The 17,905-nt window shown below is 33.4% G+C and overlaps 2 protein-coding genes across 2 annotated transcripts; both read left to right on the forward strand.

The window, feature by feature from the left end:
- The first annotated feature begins 3,739 nt into the window (after nt 1-3,739).
- LOC120113828 (bZIP transcription factor 17-like) lies at nt 3,740-6,837 on the forward strand. The gene is made up of 2 exons (XM_039134876.1): nt 3,740-5,469; nt 6,229-6,837. Exons 1-2 carry the CDS (start codon nt 3,909-3,911, stop codon nt 6,660-6,662), a joined length of 1,995 nt encoding a protein of 664 aa, XP_038990807.1. The 5' UTR covers nt 3,740-3,908; the 3' UTR covers nt 6,663-6,837.
- Nucleotides 6,838-9,053: 2,216 nt separating this feature from the next.
- On the forward strand, nt 9,054-15,155 carry LOC120113830 (protein kinase and PP2C-like domain-containing protein). Its single transcript, XM_039134877.1, has 11 exons — nt 9,054-9,274; nt 9,354-9,638; nt 10,192-10,259; nt 10,397-10,620; nt 11,654-11,705; nt 13,055-13,604; nt 13,959-14,028; nt 14,114-14,333; nt 14,416-14,520; nt 14,696-14,791; nt 14,913-15,155. Exons 1-11 carry the CDS (start codon nt 9,160-9,162, stop codon nt 15,105-15,107), a joined length of 1,980 nt encoding a protein of 659 aa, XP_038990808.1. The 5' UTR covers nt 9,054-9,159; the 3' UTR covers nt 15,108-15,155.
- Nucleotides 15,156-17,905: the final 2,750 nt, after the last annotated feature.

Here is a 17,905-nt window from a genome sequence, read left to right on the forward strand (position 1 = left end):
TTTTTCCTTCTTGATCTGATGCGTCCTGTGTGTATATATACATATAAGTTACAACAATTGTTTGACCATTGCTTTGTTTTCTTAACTTGATTTTCCCTCCTATTTTGTTGCCAACTTCCTCCATTATGAGTTGCCTTCAGGTTATTTTTAATGCATTGGGCTTAAGATCCGGTCTTAATTTCCCCAATATTATTATTATTATTATTATTATTATTATTATTATTATATGAAGATTTCCCCAATATTATTATAACTGTTGTTTGGATCACAAACTAATTATTGTGATGTTATAATAAATATTAAAAATGTGGTAAATTTAATAATTATTTTATAACGATTCAAAATTTTAATAACAATTTTATAATAGTTTAATAAATTTAATGATTGTTTTATATGGCTAAAATAATAATTTGAACATATTTCAATGACCTTTAGTGTTTTTATCCTTATTTTTAGGAGAAACTACATATTTAGTCATCTAATTATCATACCTAAAATTATATTTTGATTTCCTTTTGATCACCTATCGTTAAAAAACTAACAGTGATGTTAATGTATCAATATAAGGTAATGTCACATCATCATTAAAAAAATAAAAAATATCACGTCAATATTTTTTTTAATGATGGATGATTAAAACATAACATTATGTATGCTTTTTGATAAAAAAAAATATATAATTGAATTACCAAAACATAACTAAAGTGATACTTAAATGACTAAATAATTTACCTTATTTTTTAATTCATGATGTTCCATGGTCACAACTTGTGAATGCATGTATTTAATTAAATGTTGTATAAGGGTACGTTTGTTTTATTGTAATTGAAATTCTTAAAAAATATTTTCATTATTTTTTGGTGTTTGATTGTGGAAAACAAATAGTTATTGTAATTCATTTTTCTGATCAACTAATTTACTTTGCATTTCCTAGAAAAAGAAAAAAAATCACTTCAAAGCATAAATGATCAAAATAATATTATTTTATGTAATATTAATATACTATTTTAGTACTATTTTAATAAAAATATTAATTTTTAGAATATATTTTTGTAATAATTTTAATAATATAATTTTCATTTCCATAATAATAAATATAATTTTTACCTAAAAATAATATATTTAATAATATTACATTCTTATATTCTTATTTTAATAATGTATAATAAATTATATTATTTATTGTAGAAATAATATTTAATAATATTATTAACATAAATAATATTAAATGTCATTCTAATATTTTAAAAATAATAATATTAATTTTTTAATAAATAGTATTATTTATTATATTCCCTATTTAGAATAAATAACTTTTTAAAAATTTACTAATTAGTAGAAAATGATTTACACAAAATCACCAAAATATCGTAAAATAATTTTTATAAATTTTTCTTTAAGAAATGTAATTCATTTTACATCGATTATTTTTTGGAATCTATTTTTCATAAAACAAACCAACTCTAAATGTGTTTTAAATTGCCTGTGTGATGAAATGATGGTTACTGCATGTTGGTATGATTAACTGTTATTCTAATTGTATCCTCGTTGGATTGGATTTTGGAAAGGAATTGTTTTACAGAGTGCTTTAAAAGTATGTTAAAGTCAGTTATAAACCCGCTTCTAGTGATTGAATGATTTTGCAGACTGTTTGATTTATCGTTTTCTATTTTCTTCTATGCTCGATGGCACAGATTGTTAACTCCCCTACTTTTATGGGTGTGCAAAATTATCCGACCTAGTTGATTCAACCCGTTGACCCGTCGATCTGGACCTAAAAAATATGGTAAATTTCTAAAAAAATTGTCCGGCAGGATCTGGTATCCGACCCGACATTTCCCGAGTTAGGCCCGGTCACAAAATTAAAGTTTTCTAGGTACCCGGTTACCCGAGTATCGGGTTAGTTTTTATATATAATATAATGGATTAATTATATTATGAATTATTAGATTTTGTATTTCGAACTTTTAAATTTTATGTTCGGATGTTGGAGTATGTAATTCGAAGTTTCAAACATTTAAATTTGTGTATATATATTTTTTAAATTAATAATTTGAAAATGGAAAAAACTGGATACCCGACAACATCCAAGTCGGGACTCGGGCCGAGAAATCACTAATCAGGATGTTGCAGGTACTCGGATTTGCACACCCCTGCTCATAAGGGCTTACTTAGGAATTAATGGAATTAGTTGTGAATCTAAAAATATTTTTTAAGATGAGCATAATATGCATTATTAATATAAAAACATTTATATATAATAAAATAAATAATAACTTAAAATAATGTTTAAATTTCATGGTAGACACTTGTACATCTGCATTAAGACGATCATTTTTAATTAAAGAGATAAATCTTTTAAAAATTACGAGCATTTTCATATTGAAGAGATAAATAATTACCAACATCTTCATTCACAATTTTGTATTTTAATTTTTCTTCTTCTATTTTTGTTGTTGTTGATGTTTATATGGGGCTTTGCTCTTGTTTATGCTTTGATGGAATAAGGTTTTGTTGCTAAAAAAAAACCGAAAATTAGTTTATAAGGTGTTTACTCCTTCGGTTATTTCTATGAGATGTTTCTATTTAACTTTGTTAAATTGTTATTGACATATTTTGTTTATATTAAATTAAATTATTTGTTTTTGGAGGATCTATTTTTTAACGATTATTATATAGCGAGCGAAATAATGAATTTTATTCGTAATAAGAATTAAACTCATAACTTAAAGCAGATAATATATGTGAACCGAAAGTTTTTAACCATATATTATAGAGATTATTGATTGAAAGAATTTATTTTTATCTTAGATATAAATAAAAAATAAAAAGAAAATGATTTAATTGAAGTTCTCATCTAATTAATAACCAAAAGATAAAACACGAGATTCATCTTTTTAGTGTTTGGATTGCATAAGAATTCTTCATAGTTTCGATTTATATTAGATTTGGGTTGCTAAAATTTATCTCATGAATTTTGATTAAATTAATATTTATCTTATGTTAATAATTCAAAATATATTTAAATTTTTTTATTGAATTTCACTTGATATATTCTTTCGAGAGTTTCACTTGATTTAAATTTCATCCTAGCACCCGAATGAATGAAATCTTTTATAATATTCTCTTTGAATTTTTAAAATTATCTTATGACAATAATTATAAATAAAAAATTGATCAAGACAAATTATATTCTTAATTTCTCTAGATTACCGTTCACTATAAATATTAGTCTAAGTTGAATTGAATTATTTATGATGTACTTTTAAGTGAAATTATTTTACATTTATTTGTTTATTTTTAAAAAGTAATTTTTTAGTGAATGAGATATTTGTATTTATTACTACTTCATAAGCGTTGTAATAAAATATTAAGACGTTATAATAATAACAATTTAAAAGTATTAATACCAATACATATTCAGATCTAGATAATCCTTAATATTATACTATTAATAATAATAATTAAATTAAGATTTACTTTATAAATTTTTACAGATATTATGAACGTAAAAAATGTTGATTAAAAAAATATGTATTTGGTAAGTTGAATATCGGATCTTTAGATATATTAAACAACACGCATGTAGTGTGCATGATCCAAAATGTACGACATCTCAGATACATAAGATTCTCCTTAATCATTTCAACCCCCCTCTAATGGTTGATAAGACCCGATTAGCTAAACACGAACAACAAAAGTAACTAGAAAAGACGGAAAAAGGTTACCAACGCCCACGCGGCAAAGCCCAAACGTAGAAGGAAAGTCCGGGGACATCTCCAGAAAGAAGACCAAAAGCTCTTGTTTTCCCAATTCTACCCACGACTTGGTCCGAAGTCTTGGTATTTTCTCGTTCATTCACGTTATAAAACTTTCTTAATTGGTCCGTCTCCCCAAAACCAAAACTCATGGCGGAACTGCCGATAGAACCCCATCTGAGCTTCGAATTGGAATCGCTGGCCATTCCCCCGATGGATCCCTTGTATCTCTCATCAGATCTAGGGTTTCCTCTGGACGACAATGATGATTTCCAGCTTACCTTCGACGAATTCGACGAATTGTACTTTCCCGACGTGATCGTACCCGATTCGTCCGGAGCAACACCCGAATCTTATGTGGGAGGGTACCTGAATTCGTCCTCCCCGGAATTTGACAGTTTATGCGGCCAGGCCGGTAATTCTCACTCTCCTATCTCCCCTTTAGGATCCGGAAATTGCGGTTCGGCCGTTTGCGTGGACGCGAATGTTACCTCGACGGATTCCGGAACCGACGTTGATCAGAAGATTGATGTTAAAGAATTCGGTAAAAGGCGAGCGTCTAAAAGGAAGATAGACCAGGAAGAGACTGATTCCGTCAAGTGTATAAAATCATCGCTGCTGACTGTGAACAATTCTAAATCCAGTTCTGATAATAAGTCAAATGCTCTGAGCGAAGAGGACGAGAAAAGGAGAGCGAGGCTTATGAGGAACAGAGATAGTGCGCAGCTGTCAAGGCAGCGGAAGAAGCATTACGTGGAAGAGCTGGAGGATAAGGTTAGGACAATGCATTCCACGATTGCTGATTTGAATAATAAGATAGCTTATTTTTTGGCTGAGAATTCTACCTTGAGACAGCAATTAAGTACCGGTGGTGGAGGTGCTGGAATGTGCCCTCCACAGCCAATGCCTATGCCAATGTATCCACCAACGGCATACCCTTGGATGCCATGTGCTCCGCCGTATATGATGAAGCCTCAAGGGTCTCAGGTGCCACTAGTACCTATCCCTAGGCTGAAACCACAGAAGCAATCGAAACCGGCTTCCAAAGCTAAAAAGAATGAGAGCAAAACTAAGAAGGTTGCTAGTGTTAGTTTACTGGGAATGTTGTTTTTCATATTATTGTTCAGTGGTTTGGTCCCAATTGTGAATATAAGATATGATAATACGCCTGTTGGATCTGGTTTCGTTGGAGATGGGTTTTACAAGGTGCATGGTGGGACAGTTTTGAGAGTTGATAGCCATTTAAATGGGTCTAATCATGCTAGGGATGCAGCAATTTCATATGGGAATTTTGAGGTTGGCAATAGAGTTATTCGTAGAGGCTCCGAGTCCAGTGTTGAGAAAAAAGAGACTGGAGTGCAAAATGCCAGTGAGCCTCTCACTGCTTCCCTCTATGTACCGAGAAACGATAAGCTTGTGAAAATTGATGGCAACCTGATAATTCATTCCGTTTTGGCCAGTGAGAAAACTATGGCCTCTCATAAGGCTTCTGAAAGAAAGAATAAAGAGACAGGTTTGGCCATCCTAAAGAATTTCCCTCAGGCACTTGCCATTCCTGATGAGCATGGAGGAAAGCATTCACATGAATATAGAAACCATGCAGAAAGACACATGGCTCTTTCTTCAGGTTCTGCCGATGCTTTGAAGGACCATTTCAAGTCAACTGCTGCTGATGGGAAGATGCAGCAGTGGTTCCGGGAAGGAGTGGCAGGTAATTATCTCGCCCTTACATTTTCTTAATATGTAAATTGGGTGCTTTTCTGGATGTCAATGCTCTAGAACTGGATTTAACTTGTCGGTTTTCGGGATTTCAGGTTAAGGTTAGGTAGGTTTACTGCAAGCACTAGTATGGATTGGTATCGTTATATAGTTGTGGCACAAAATTTGTCTATACTATCTTTTTCTGTGAATTTGACAGTTTGGGGCTGCTGAGTAGATTCTTTTGAATTCAAACATTCTTTTAGCCTTAACTATTTACTATATCTGATATATAATTTAGTATTTAAATCATAGAAAGTAATGTTTAATTTTGTTTTCAATTGAACCTTTCGATTCATTTCGTTTGATTGATGATTACAACTTAGAAGTCTCGCTGATTTGACCTTCGGTCTGGTTTAGTGCTCATTGGTTCTCACAGCATGGATTTGAAAGTTAGTTTACCATGTCATTTTAAGGGTGTCATTATTCTTTTAGCTTTCTTGCCTTAAACTTGAAGTAAAATAAATTGCACAAAGATGCAATGGATGGAGTATGTTATTGGGCTACAACTCATGATTGTGTAAGCTGTAAGGTTCATCAGAATATTGTATCTAGTCCACACTTAATGAGACACTCTGAATATTATTCTTCATCATGGTTAAAATATTGCAGGATTATAACAAAATCAATCGTAGGCATAATACCCACAACTCTATTCTTGGCGCATGCTTCATATACTAATTTGATTGTTTCTTGCCCTTCTTTATTGTAGGACCAATGTTGAGTTCAGGCATGTGCACAGAAGTGTTCCAGTTTGACATCTCTGCCCCAGGAGCCATTGTTCCAGCTTCCTCGGTTACCAAGGAATCTGCCAAACGTCAGAATGCTACCCAGCTTAACAAGGGAAGAAACAGAAGGATTCTCCATGCTCATCCTGTTCCTCTCGCTAGTTCTGATCTGAACATAACCCAACAGCATGTTGGAAGAAATTCAGGAAAGCAAGATTTTCAAGGTAACAGAACTAATTCTTCTGTGGTAGTTTCTGTGCTTATTGATCCCAGAGAGGCTGGTGATGGGGATATGGATGACATGATTGTATCGAAATCTCTTTCTCGGATCTTTGTTGTTGTTCTTTTAGATAGTGTCAAGTATGTTACGTATTCTTGCGGACTTCCAAGATCTGGTCCGCATCTTGTGACCGCTTAAGGGATAAACGAATGGTTGCGACTTTGGCTTCTAGTTTATATATTTATGTATATACTCACAATAACATAGTAACTATTAGGTGTCACGGCTAGTTGAAACTTCTATAACATTTTAACCTCTCTATGTACTTTGGATTTGCCTTCTAAAATAACCTTGGCTTTTTGGCTTTACTGCACACGGTGCTAATATGGTAATATTTTCTGTGCTTTTTATATCATGTTTGTAGCTGAACTTTTCTATCATGTACCGGCAAGTGATGCTTTTAGTTGAAGCTAAAGGCTTTGTTTGGTAGGTAGAAGGAATTATGAAAGGTTGAAAAACAAGAAACATAAATAATTATCTCATTAGTCAGAGTCGCGAATCATCTTGCATACCCTTATGGAGGCATCATGGTTATCTCATTACTCTCGATATATAAATGTTTGTAGTGTTGTGTAGTCAATTATCAAACTTAGAATAATAATAATAAATAATAAAATTAAACAATAATAGAGGTTATAACATGCAACGAAGCCGTCTAATATTTTTGATGAAACAGATTCACAGCGGAAGAAACACAAAAGACTCCTTTTTATGTATTGAACATTCGGACCGACTAAAGTTATTCGAAGTGTTTAATTTTTTAATAATTTATAAATAACCTTTTTACAATTTATAATTTAACATTCTATAATTTGTGATATTTTTAAAATTTTATGTAATTTTAATAGTATTTTTAAATTCTAAATAATTTCTTACTTTTTTTCTTAAAAGAATTAATAAATCTTAAAAAAGATAAAAAATTTAGTATACTCTGAAACTTTCTAAAAGAATCAATTAAGTTTATTTGTCACATTATCATCTATAATTGATTATTATAGTAATATCGTATATTGTCATGTCAGTAAAGTGAACTATCATACCAATACTTTAAATTATCACATCAATATCTTAATAATTATCATCAATTTTTATTAGGTAAAAATCCACATTAATATTTCTTATTTGAATGAAAATAAATTCATAGACTCCATTACTCTTTTTAAATAAAAGGAAATGACTTTAAAAAGGAACTTAAAAGTCATTGGACAAATTATTTTTCTAAAAAGTTGATAAACAAATTATTTTTCCCACCACACAACTACCGTTGATACTTTTCTTCAATTTCTGACCCTGAATCACTCCACCTCCAAATGAGTCGTATATTATCGAACCTAACACAATCCTTCTGAATCCCACAACTCGTGACTGCAATTCCTGTAAGAGGACGTCGATACGAAGGGTCATGATTTTCGATTTATCGATTGCTTCCATTTGGAGGGTATGCGTCGGTGCACAACTTGGAATCAAACTGGTCGCATCACATCCATGTTGAGTTACTTATTGCACCATTTTTGTTGGACTCCAGCCGAGGGAGTCAAGGTTGAGGAAATTGACATGCTTGAAAAATCCTGGACTGATTACTTATACGCGGACTCCACTGCAGGCTATTACTACTCCTAGACTGCCTTCTCATATTACACTTCGAATATCTAAATTTTCTCCTTAATTCCTCTTTCTTCTTGCGATTGTCCTTTACATTTTGAACTCTTTTTACAAGCTTTGTTGTATTATCAATTATGTCTTATGTGATTTGTGATCCACCTCGTGTCAGAGATCCAAATGAAAAAAATGTAAAAATATAATGAATTATACTGTGAATTTTCTTTCGGCAGACTTCTTTTATTACTTGTACACAGTTTAATGGAAGTTAACACATTTTTCTTCTTAGTTGTATAAATGTTTTCTTTTATTTAAATCTAATTGGATATCTAACAACTTTACCCTTTTAATTATCCCCTTTTTATCTGAAAAAACTACTATAAATCTTTTATCTTACATTATGTTTGAATTAAAAGTAGTAAAAGAACAGAGAATAAAAGAAAAGAAAGTAAACAATTATATATTATCCTATTTTGATAAAACTATGACATTTTAGTAAATTACTTATAAAAAAGTTACAAAAAATATAAACTAAGTGATTGAAATTATTTAGAACAGATACTACCATTTGTAATCATCTTAAATTAATAAAAAATTACAAAAAGAGTTTAAAAAGAAAAAAAAACTCAATTTCTCTTGTTTTCTCTCTCATAGGGGAAAATATGACCTGACATATTTCATCGTTATTATTATTAAGTTATTAACTACATTTGTATGAGTTTGATCAAAATTTTAAAATTGAAATTTTAACTTTTAAAATTATAAGATTATGTATATTAAATTAAATCTATAAATTTTAAAAGTTGACCTAGTATTTTATGTTAAACGTTAAAACAATAGGATCTAATTAAAAAAGTGACGGCAGAAGCTCTCCCCGTGCAAACAGCAGCAAGAAAAGACAAACAGAGAAGTGTCTGACAATTAAGGTGTTGCCACACAGATTTGGGAAATTTCCATAGAAGCCTGTTGCCGGGAAACTTCCCAAATCACATCCCTCTTATTGGGGGTTGCCCGCTGGAAAATTAGTGGACGGAAAATGGGGTTAGACATAGTGGAGCCAAACACTTGCGTTAGAGGTTGCTGCTCCAGCAACTCCATCCCTCTTCACCTTCCTCCTTCTTCCTTCACTCTTCTTTCCCCTATTGCCAGGGGTAACTTCCTCTTCTCTTGTCTTCCTTGCCCTTCCTTTCTACCCAGAATTTGCTCATCCGTTGTGTTTTTGGGTGATAGGGGCTGAAAGCGTTGTTTACGAAGCAATTTTGGATGGAAAGAGAGTTGCTGCAAGGAAGCCAACCCTGTCTACCTCGGAGGAGTTGGATAAATTTCACAAGGAATTGCAGCTCCTTTGCCAGCTAGACCATCCTAGCGTTGCTACCCTCATTGCCGCGCATGCCAAGCCTCCCAATTATATGTTCTTCTTCGAATTCTATGAACAAACCAATCTGGCTCACAAGTTACATGTGCAAGAATGGATTCCCGGTCTTGATCAGGCGCTCTCGATCATGCTCCAATTAGGTATATCTTCATTCTCCATTATTAAAAAAAACTTGATAATAACGCTTGCTGCTTCTACTGTTGAACTTTGAATTCAATTATCAATTCAGCTGAGTCCTGATCATAAGCTTGGACATATTAAGATTATGTTTGCATAGCTTGTACAGTAGTGAATAGCTTTAGGTGCTAGGATGTGTCATTGAAATGGGCGGTAAATGAAAGTTTGTGTTGTTTCATGCTTTTAGTTTTACCTTAAACTTTGGTTTTTCTGTGTAGTTTTTGTGGGGTGTTCAGGGGCCTATTAAAAGTATTTTTGTCAGTTAATAGGGAGAAATGGCTATTTGGCTTTCGATCTGAAACAATGCTAGAAATATAAATGTTTGGCTTAAGAAAACATAAATTAAATTTTTTAGGTGGTGACAGTTTCTTCAAACAATCTCATAATAACAGTTGATGCTTTAAGTTTTATCTTGCATATCCCCCTTTTTTTGCCCTTAATTGGGCCAAAATTTACTAAAATTTCCTTTTTAATGATGTTACATCTTGTGCTCTTTCTGTTGTTTTCTTATTCCAGGGAAGGCTTTGCAATATCTGCATAACAAAGGAATCATACATAGAGATGTGAAGCCAGCAAATGTTCTTGTAATTTTCTTTTTATAATCTTATGATCTCTTTAGTTGTCCTTATTATCTGGTTGGTGATAGATACTTTTAGAAAAATGGTTTTAATTGAGTGGCTTTTGAGCTTAAAGTTATATTACACCGCTAATGCATATGCAGCTTGACAGAAACTTTTCTGCACACCTAGCTGACTTTGGTTTGGCGGAGTATAAGAAGGATCTCAGAAGAGTCTCTATTGAGAATTGGAGATCATCAGGTAAGCCAACAGGTGGTTTTCACAAAAAAAATATGGTTGGAACTCTTATTTACATGGCCCCTGAGATATTGACGAAGGAGATACATACTGAAAAATCAGATGTCTACAGCTTTGGAGTGTCCATCAAGTAAGAATAAGGGTTCTTGAAGCTTCTGTTAACAATGTATTGTTTATATAGTCTATGAATAAGGATTCTTGCTATGCTAACATACAATATAGATTGCACAGTTACCTAATTTCATAATATGCTCATAGGCTAGTTAGCTGTTAATCTAAAATGCTAAGATTTTCTTTTTATGGTGCAATGGAAGTATCTAGAATATTTCAGATTGGGTTAAAAAACATTTTGGTCTTTTGCATTGTGGTAAAGATTTATTTCAGTACTAATCTCTTAATGTTTCTATTGAAGTGCCAGAATTGTTAGAATTTAATGTTGCATTGTAGTAAACATTTTAGTGTCTTTGCTAGGTTTTTGTGTGAAAATTTAAATCTCGTGAAATCAATGTTGAATATGTTGCTTGGAATGGGGGGTGAGTTGAATAGAGAAATGTGTTTAACACATAATGTCCATTTTTCTAAGTTTCTGTCATATATTTAGGTGTACCTTGATACCCATGTCCAGTGGATATGTTTTCAACATAGGTACTCCATGGGAACTGAAGAGTCGGATCAAGATAGTGAAAACATATCCTAATCACTGCCCTTAGAAATTGAATCTATTTTTTTTTTATCATTTTTCTTTCATCTCTACTTTTATGGTATGCACATTGTCTCTATCTGTGTGTTTGTTCTGTTTTTACTGTCATTGCCTCCAGTAGGCACTGGACACATAAATGTCTCATATGCAGAGACATCAGACATCCCTGCTTCCCAAAGCCCTAAAACAATAGCATATTAGGTGAATCACTGGATCTGGTTTTGCCTGGGTGCTAGCATTAGCTCTTACAGTAACTGTTAAGTGATACCACCTTGAGCTAGATTTCTATGCTCTAGCATGGTTAATCATGTTTTGCTTATGCATTATGGAGTAATGTTTCCCTGTTTGTCATTTGAATTCAATAGTCGATAAATTGCAGTGAAACATTAGGCTATGGTTAATCTAGTTCTTTTGCAGCTCTGTAGGGCTATAACCATGAAACTTGATTTCCATTTAATTGCAGTGAACTGCTAACCGGCATTGTCCCATACACTGATATCCGTGCTGAAGCTCAGGTCAGTCTTTTCTTGACTATGCTTAGCTTTTTTTTTTGATAAGTGATATTGTTCAGTACCAGACTAAGTTGCATTTGCATATGCTTATCAAGAAAAAGTTCAATCTCCAAGACATAGCTTATTATTTGATGCTTAGATTACGTATTTCTGTTGGGACTTAAAAACAAAAACATTGACAAAAACTCAAGGTTGGATATATTTTCTACATAATATAGGCCTTACTGACCTCAAATGGGTAACTTATATAGTTGAATCTGACCAATACGAACGGTGAATTACAGTCTGGTTGAGTTCATACCTCCCTGATTTGTATTTAACTTGCTCAAATCTGGTAATCTTGCTGGATTTTGTTGAACCCAAATGGTTTGTTCATTCCAACTGACCTGCATATGTTATTTGTTAGTATTATACTGAAGTGATCTCAGATTAGGTTGCATATTATTATCTTAATAAATCTGTCAGTCACCTTGCCGGGATTGATCTGTGTGGCCCAAGTAACAAGGAAAATTGTTCGGTCATTAGCCTTTACAGAGAATATCTAGGTTGTGCTCAAGGAAGCTCATTTCAACATAAGTTCTGTTCCTGCGTTTGTTTACTTGGAGATTAATGGGGAAAGGGGCAAATAAAATTTGTTCTATTAATGTTGGAGTTTCTGGTTCCTGAAGAAATATCCTCATTGGCCAATCCAATATAATCATCTACTTGTTTAGGATTATTTTACTGTCATTTAGTGCTTTCAAAGGATAAATTGCTTCCTCTTTTCTTCCTACAATTCTTACACTGTGCTAGGCAGCAAAACCAAATATAAGCTGCTTCCAACTCAGCTACCTGCTCCAGGTAGCAGTCTAAATTAATTAGCGGGTTGAACAAACTTTAAAAGACAGTTTGAGGAATTTTGAACAAGTTGTGCCAGTATATTAATCAAGTAGAATTATATCTTTTGATCTTCTTCCTTCCATATTATTTTATGCTAACTGAATTTTAATGATTTTGGCATCTGATTTAACTTCGTATGAATGGTAAGTTATAGAACAAAATGCAGCCAAATATTTTTTGCAATCTCATTCCTCACTGCAATTTCTCTTCCAACAAATCATGTTAAAAAGCAAATCTTAGTTTTTTGCACTTGCTATAAGTTTCATGCTGGTCATTTAATGTCTAGACTTGAAGAGAGAAACAAATTGTGTCCACACACTTTAGATTTATATTTTCTGCTTGGTTTTTTTAACATGGAGCGTGGCCATTGGATTACCCAAAGCTAATTGCTTTTACATTTCTGACCATCGCTATTGACAACTCTTCGTTGTTAAAAATTTAGTAGTTATTTGTAATTTATTTGCTACTGGCAGGCCCACACTGTTCTGGAGATGAACTATACTGAGCAGCAACTTACTGCATCTGTGAGCTCTGGTGGACTGCGACCAGTTCTCGCTGATATTGACTCTGGAGTGCCAGCCAGTATGCTGTCACTAATTCAAAAGTGTTGGGATGCAAATCCTCAAAATAGGCCTTCGTTTGATGATATAGTTTTAGAACTAGATGGTATTCTGCAACAAAGAAAGAAAATGGGGAAAGAAGATTTTTCACTTCAGCTACCTTCCATTTCCCATGGTCATCAAGTCATTGATAGCGTTAAGAACCTTCATACCTATCAGGAAAAGATAAACTGGTCTACTCAGGGTGAATATTTATCCAAAGGAGCTTCATTTGGCGTAAATTTTGGTTTGAGAATGTGGCTGGATTCTTTCGATGATTCTTTGGCATACCATCCTGTGCTTTCTTGGGGATCCTTTGCTACATGTGGGAGACGGGAGAGTATGGAGGACACACATTTTCTTATGCCTTTTCTATGCAACGAGAAGGATGTTCACGCCTTTGGTGTCTTTGATGGCCATAGAGGTATGCAAAACAATGACACAATACTGAAGATGTAGTAAGGACTAGATATGAGGATAAATGCTTGTAATGGCCACCAGAAACTTCTAGACAACTAATATTTTGACTCTAAAGCCATTTTAAATAAAAACATCGAAATAAATGGAGGCCAGGTTAAGTTTTTGAATTTCTTGAAATAGAATCATTTCTGAAAAGGCAATCTTGTCTTAGAAGAAATCAACCCAAGTACTTCTCTCCCCCCACCTATGGAAGCTGTCTCTACTTTGAAGTTACTAAAATTGTCTTTGTTCAGGTTGAGTCTAGTTTTCCTGTTCCTTTACCATGTATATAAGTTTATGTACTTTATAACATTTGCAGGTGGTGCAGCAGCTGAGTTTTCAGTTCAAGCATTGCCAGAATTTCTGAAAACCTTAGGTTCTACATGCAGGTGTGTGTCACTTTGACTGCTTTGGCTGCCTCAGTCAAATTATTATCCATATTATTGGACTAAATAAGTGTATACATGAGTGCAGTCCTGCTGATGCACTGGTGGAAGCATTTGTTAAGACAGATGTTGCATTTAGAGATGAACTTGATTCTCATCGAAAATCCAGGAGGGTTATTCAGAAAGATTGGCATCCTGGCTGCACGGCAGTGGCTGCTCTAATAATTAGAAACAAGCTTTTTGTTGCTAATGCAGGTGATTGCAGGACAATTTTATGTCGGAGAGGATGCCCCTTAGCTCTAAGTAGGGTAAGTTATGTTAATTTATTAGTCATATATTGTACAACTAGTGCATGTTACTATTCTAAACCATTTGAATCTGACATGTTAGGATCATGTTGCAAGCTGTCCTGAGGAGAGAAACCGTGTTTTTAGTTCAGGGGGGGAAGTAAAATGGCAAGTTGATACTTGGAGGGTTGGTCGCGCTGCACTTCAGGTTTGCCCCTTCGTAAATCTTTGCAATATTAACTGAGTTTGAAGTTAACTCCTTGTCATTAGTTTCATCATTAGACAATCTTTGATGGTTCTGCATGCTAATGCTTGATAGAATAAAGAGCACAGAAGTCTTTAAACATGCCAAATACTATCTCTATTGATGTGTCTTTTAATAGGTAACTCGCTCCATCGGTGATGATGATCTGAAGCCTGCTGTAACTGCAGAACCTGAGATAACTGAAACTGTACTTTCGGCGGAAGACGAGTTCCTGGTAAGGCTCATTTTCGTTGTAAAAAAATGAACATTTTGGATGACTGATTACAACTGGACTTCTAATCTTTAGAATAGATGAGTTTTAAAAACTATATCTCAAAATATGGTTTGATTGGCAGGTAATGGCTAGTGATGGACTTTGGGATGTTTTGGGCGACATGGAGGTGATAACCATCATCAGGGATACAGTTAAAGAGCCTGCAATGTGTTCGAAAAGATTGGCGACGGAAGCTGTAGAACGTGGCAGTAAAGATAATGTAACAGTCATTGTTGTCTTCCTTCGTCCAGTATCCACGGCGGAGAGAGTTTACTAGGGGCTTACCTCCGGATCTGTTAAACGTTGAAGGTTGACTTTGATATCATTATGTGCATTTAATTCAATTACTTATTTTCAATGGAAAACACAACGCTGCCAAACTATTAAATAAGATGAAATTGATCATCCATGTTCAAAGCAAGAGAATCCTCCAAATAAATTCTTTTACAAGAAAAGTAGAGATTTAGATATTTGTAACTTATATTGTATACGTTTTTGTTTCTTTGTCATTGTAATCTCTCTCTCTTAACTAAACTGCTAAGCTGGAAGGCAAAATTATTGAATAGTGGCTCAAAATAATACCTCGGCTTTGCCCTTCGCCATTCCTTCTACAAAATCTGTGAGTGGAGGAAAAACCAAAAAAAAGAAAACCACTTTTCAAAATAATAATTACGAAGTTAATAAAGTTTTATCAGTATTTTACATTTTCTAAAAATAATTTAAAAAATTTATCCTACGATATATTTTTTTTATAATTGGCAATTAAAAATATATAATTTACTGTTTTATGATTATTATTTACATTATATAAATTGTAGGTTTAATTCTTGTAATTTTATTTGGTTATTTTTAATTTTTGTACTATTCAGATTTTGAAGTTTTGATTCTTATCCAAACGAGAAAATAACCTCAGTGACAAAAAATGCCTTATAATATACGAATTTAACTAACTTTTTTTGGATTTGCCAAAATGACCAACAAATTCTCAACGCGAATTCCAATTTCGCAACCCAGTTTTCAATTTTGCAACGGGAATATGTAAATCGCATTGCGATTTTCCAAATTCGCGATGCGATTTTTTAAATTCGCGATGCGATTTTCCAAATTCGAAACGCGATAGTCAAATTCTCAACGCGAAAGTCAAATTCGCAACGCGATAGTCAAATTCGCAACTGAATTTCAAATTCGCAACGCGAATTTAATTTCGCAACAGGTTTTAGTTTCGCAACACAAATGTTTTTGGTATATAACAACGCAGCAGCAACAACTCATAACCTAAATCCCTAAATCGCAACTCATTCCATCTCCATCCATCACTCTCTCCGGCGACATCCGTTCCTATATCAAACGACATCCTTCCTCATCTCTATTTTTTTTACATAATTTTATTTCTATATAATTTTTCAATGATTTCTCTCCCAAATTATCAACTATCAACTTAATAAAGGTATGTTTTTCTCTAAGTTAGTGATGATATCTAGTTTATAGCTCGTTTGTTTAGTAAATTAATTTACAATTTTTAGAATGAAATCATCTAATGTTGATCATGTTTGGATAGATTTGTGTTTTGGAGGGTCATGGGAGAATGTTCATGGTGTTTTACAATATGTGTCTTTACCCATGAATCTACAACTAAAACTGTCATTAAAAAAGTTAACTTATGAAACTCTAATGTTACGTGTTACAAAGAAATTGAATTTAGAGCCTCTAAGTGGATTTAGGCTATCTTATCTGAGAAAAGGTAAAGTTTATTTGTTAACCGACAATGAAGATGTTGAACGATTCATTGCTTACATTAGTGTTTCGCAAGAAGATGATGTTACATTATATGTTGTTGAACCTAGAAGTAGTGAAGTTGGGTCAGTAGCGGGTAGTAATCAACTAAGTTCTTCAACCCAAAATTTAATGGTTCCACCACAATTTCATCACCAATCAAATTTTGTTTCACCACATTTCCAATACCAAACACTATCAAACACAATCTCAAAACCCACAACCTTTTCCTAATCCAAATCCCAATCCCAATCAACTTTTAGCACCAAATTCCGGTTTTCGTATTGACCAGTTAGACGATTATGAGCCAACAAAAAAAATTGTGAGTACTAGTCAGTATTCGAAATTTGATCTTGGTCAATACCCGGACTTTGATATTGGTCAATACTCGGATTTTGATGATGTGATGGAAGAAGAAACATACCATGCATGTAATGATTTTGATATTGGTCAAAATCTGAATTTTGATGATGAAACAGCCGCTGCCGAGGAAGATGTTGTTGATGATAATGAGGAGGAAGTTACGACTGTGAATGACATATTGAACATCCATTCTGTAATTCATATAACCCTGGAAAAAAAAAGAAAAAGAAGAAGAAGAAGTCCATAAGAAAGGAAAAAGAAGAAAATGCCACGGGAGTATAGCTGGAATATGCCAGGATTACTTCATATACCGAAAGAAGAGTTGGTAAAGATATCAGTTGATTGTTATACAAAAGTTATTCGTATCAAGAAAGATGATTGTTTTGATACAAAGAAAGACTTGAAGATAGCTTTGTATACGAAATGTGTGGAAGATGGTTATCAACTAAGAGTTAACAAATCAAGCAAAGATCGTTTCGAAACAAGGTGTATGATTGACAAAAACTGTACGTGGCGTATGATTGCTAAGAGGATAAAAGATTGCGAAATGTTTCAAGTTAGGACTTTTATTGATAAACATACATGTTCAAGAACCCAAGTTTTTCCTCACCATAGACAGGCAAACAAAAAGGTGTTGGGTGGTTTTCTGGCTGAGTTAATGTTTTTGAATGGAAGAGTATATCGGGGACATGAAATTATGACTGACATGAATGCTCGGTTCAAGATTAGTATCTCATATTCTCAAGCTTGGAGAGCCAAATGTTATGCCTTGGAATTGTTAAGGGGGTCGCCAGAAGCATCGTTTGCCCAACTGTCGGCTTATTGTCACAATTTAAAGCTGAAAAATCTTGGGTCGGTAACTCATATCAAAACAGATAGAGATGGACGCTTTGAGTTGCTGTTTATCGCCATTAGTGTTGCGGTTAGTAAATAATTATA

Source organism: Hibiscus syriacus, unplaced genomic scaffold (assembly GCF_006381635.1).
Source record: "Hibiscus syriacus cultivar Baekdansim isolate YM2019G1 unplaced genomic scaffold, ASM638163v2 tig00110213_pilon, whole genome shotgun sequence".
Classification (NCBI taxonomy): domain Eukaryota; kingdom Viridiplantae; phylum Streptophyta; class Magnoliopsida; order Malvales; family Malvaceae; genus Hibiscus; species Hibiscus syriacus.

Coding starts and splice junctions, on each gene's coding strand:
- LOC120113828 (XM_039134876.1), top strand. CDS start 3,909: ATGGCGGAACTGCCGATAGAACCCCATCTGAGCTTCGAATTGGAATCG. Junction 5,470..6,228: donor GTTCCGGGAAGGAGTGGCAG/GTAATTATCTCG, acceptor TCTTTATTGTAG/GACCAATGTTGAGTTCAGGC.
- LOC120113830 (XM_039134877.1), top strand. CDS start 9,160: ATGGGGTTAGACATAGTGGAGCCAAACACTTGCGTTAGAGGTTGCTGC. Junction 10,260..10,396: donor TGAAGCCAGCAAATGTTCTT/GTAATTTTCTTT, acceptor ATGCATATGCAG/CTTGACAGAAACTTTTCTGC. Junction 14,521..14,695: donor TTGGTCGCGCTGCACTTCAG/GTTTGCCCCTTC, acceptor GTCTTTTAATAG/GTAACTCGCTCCATCGGTGA.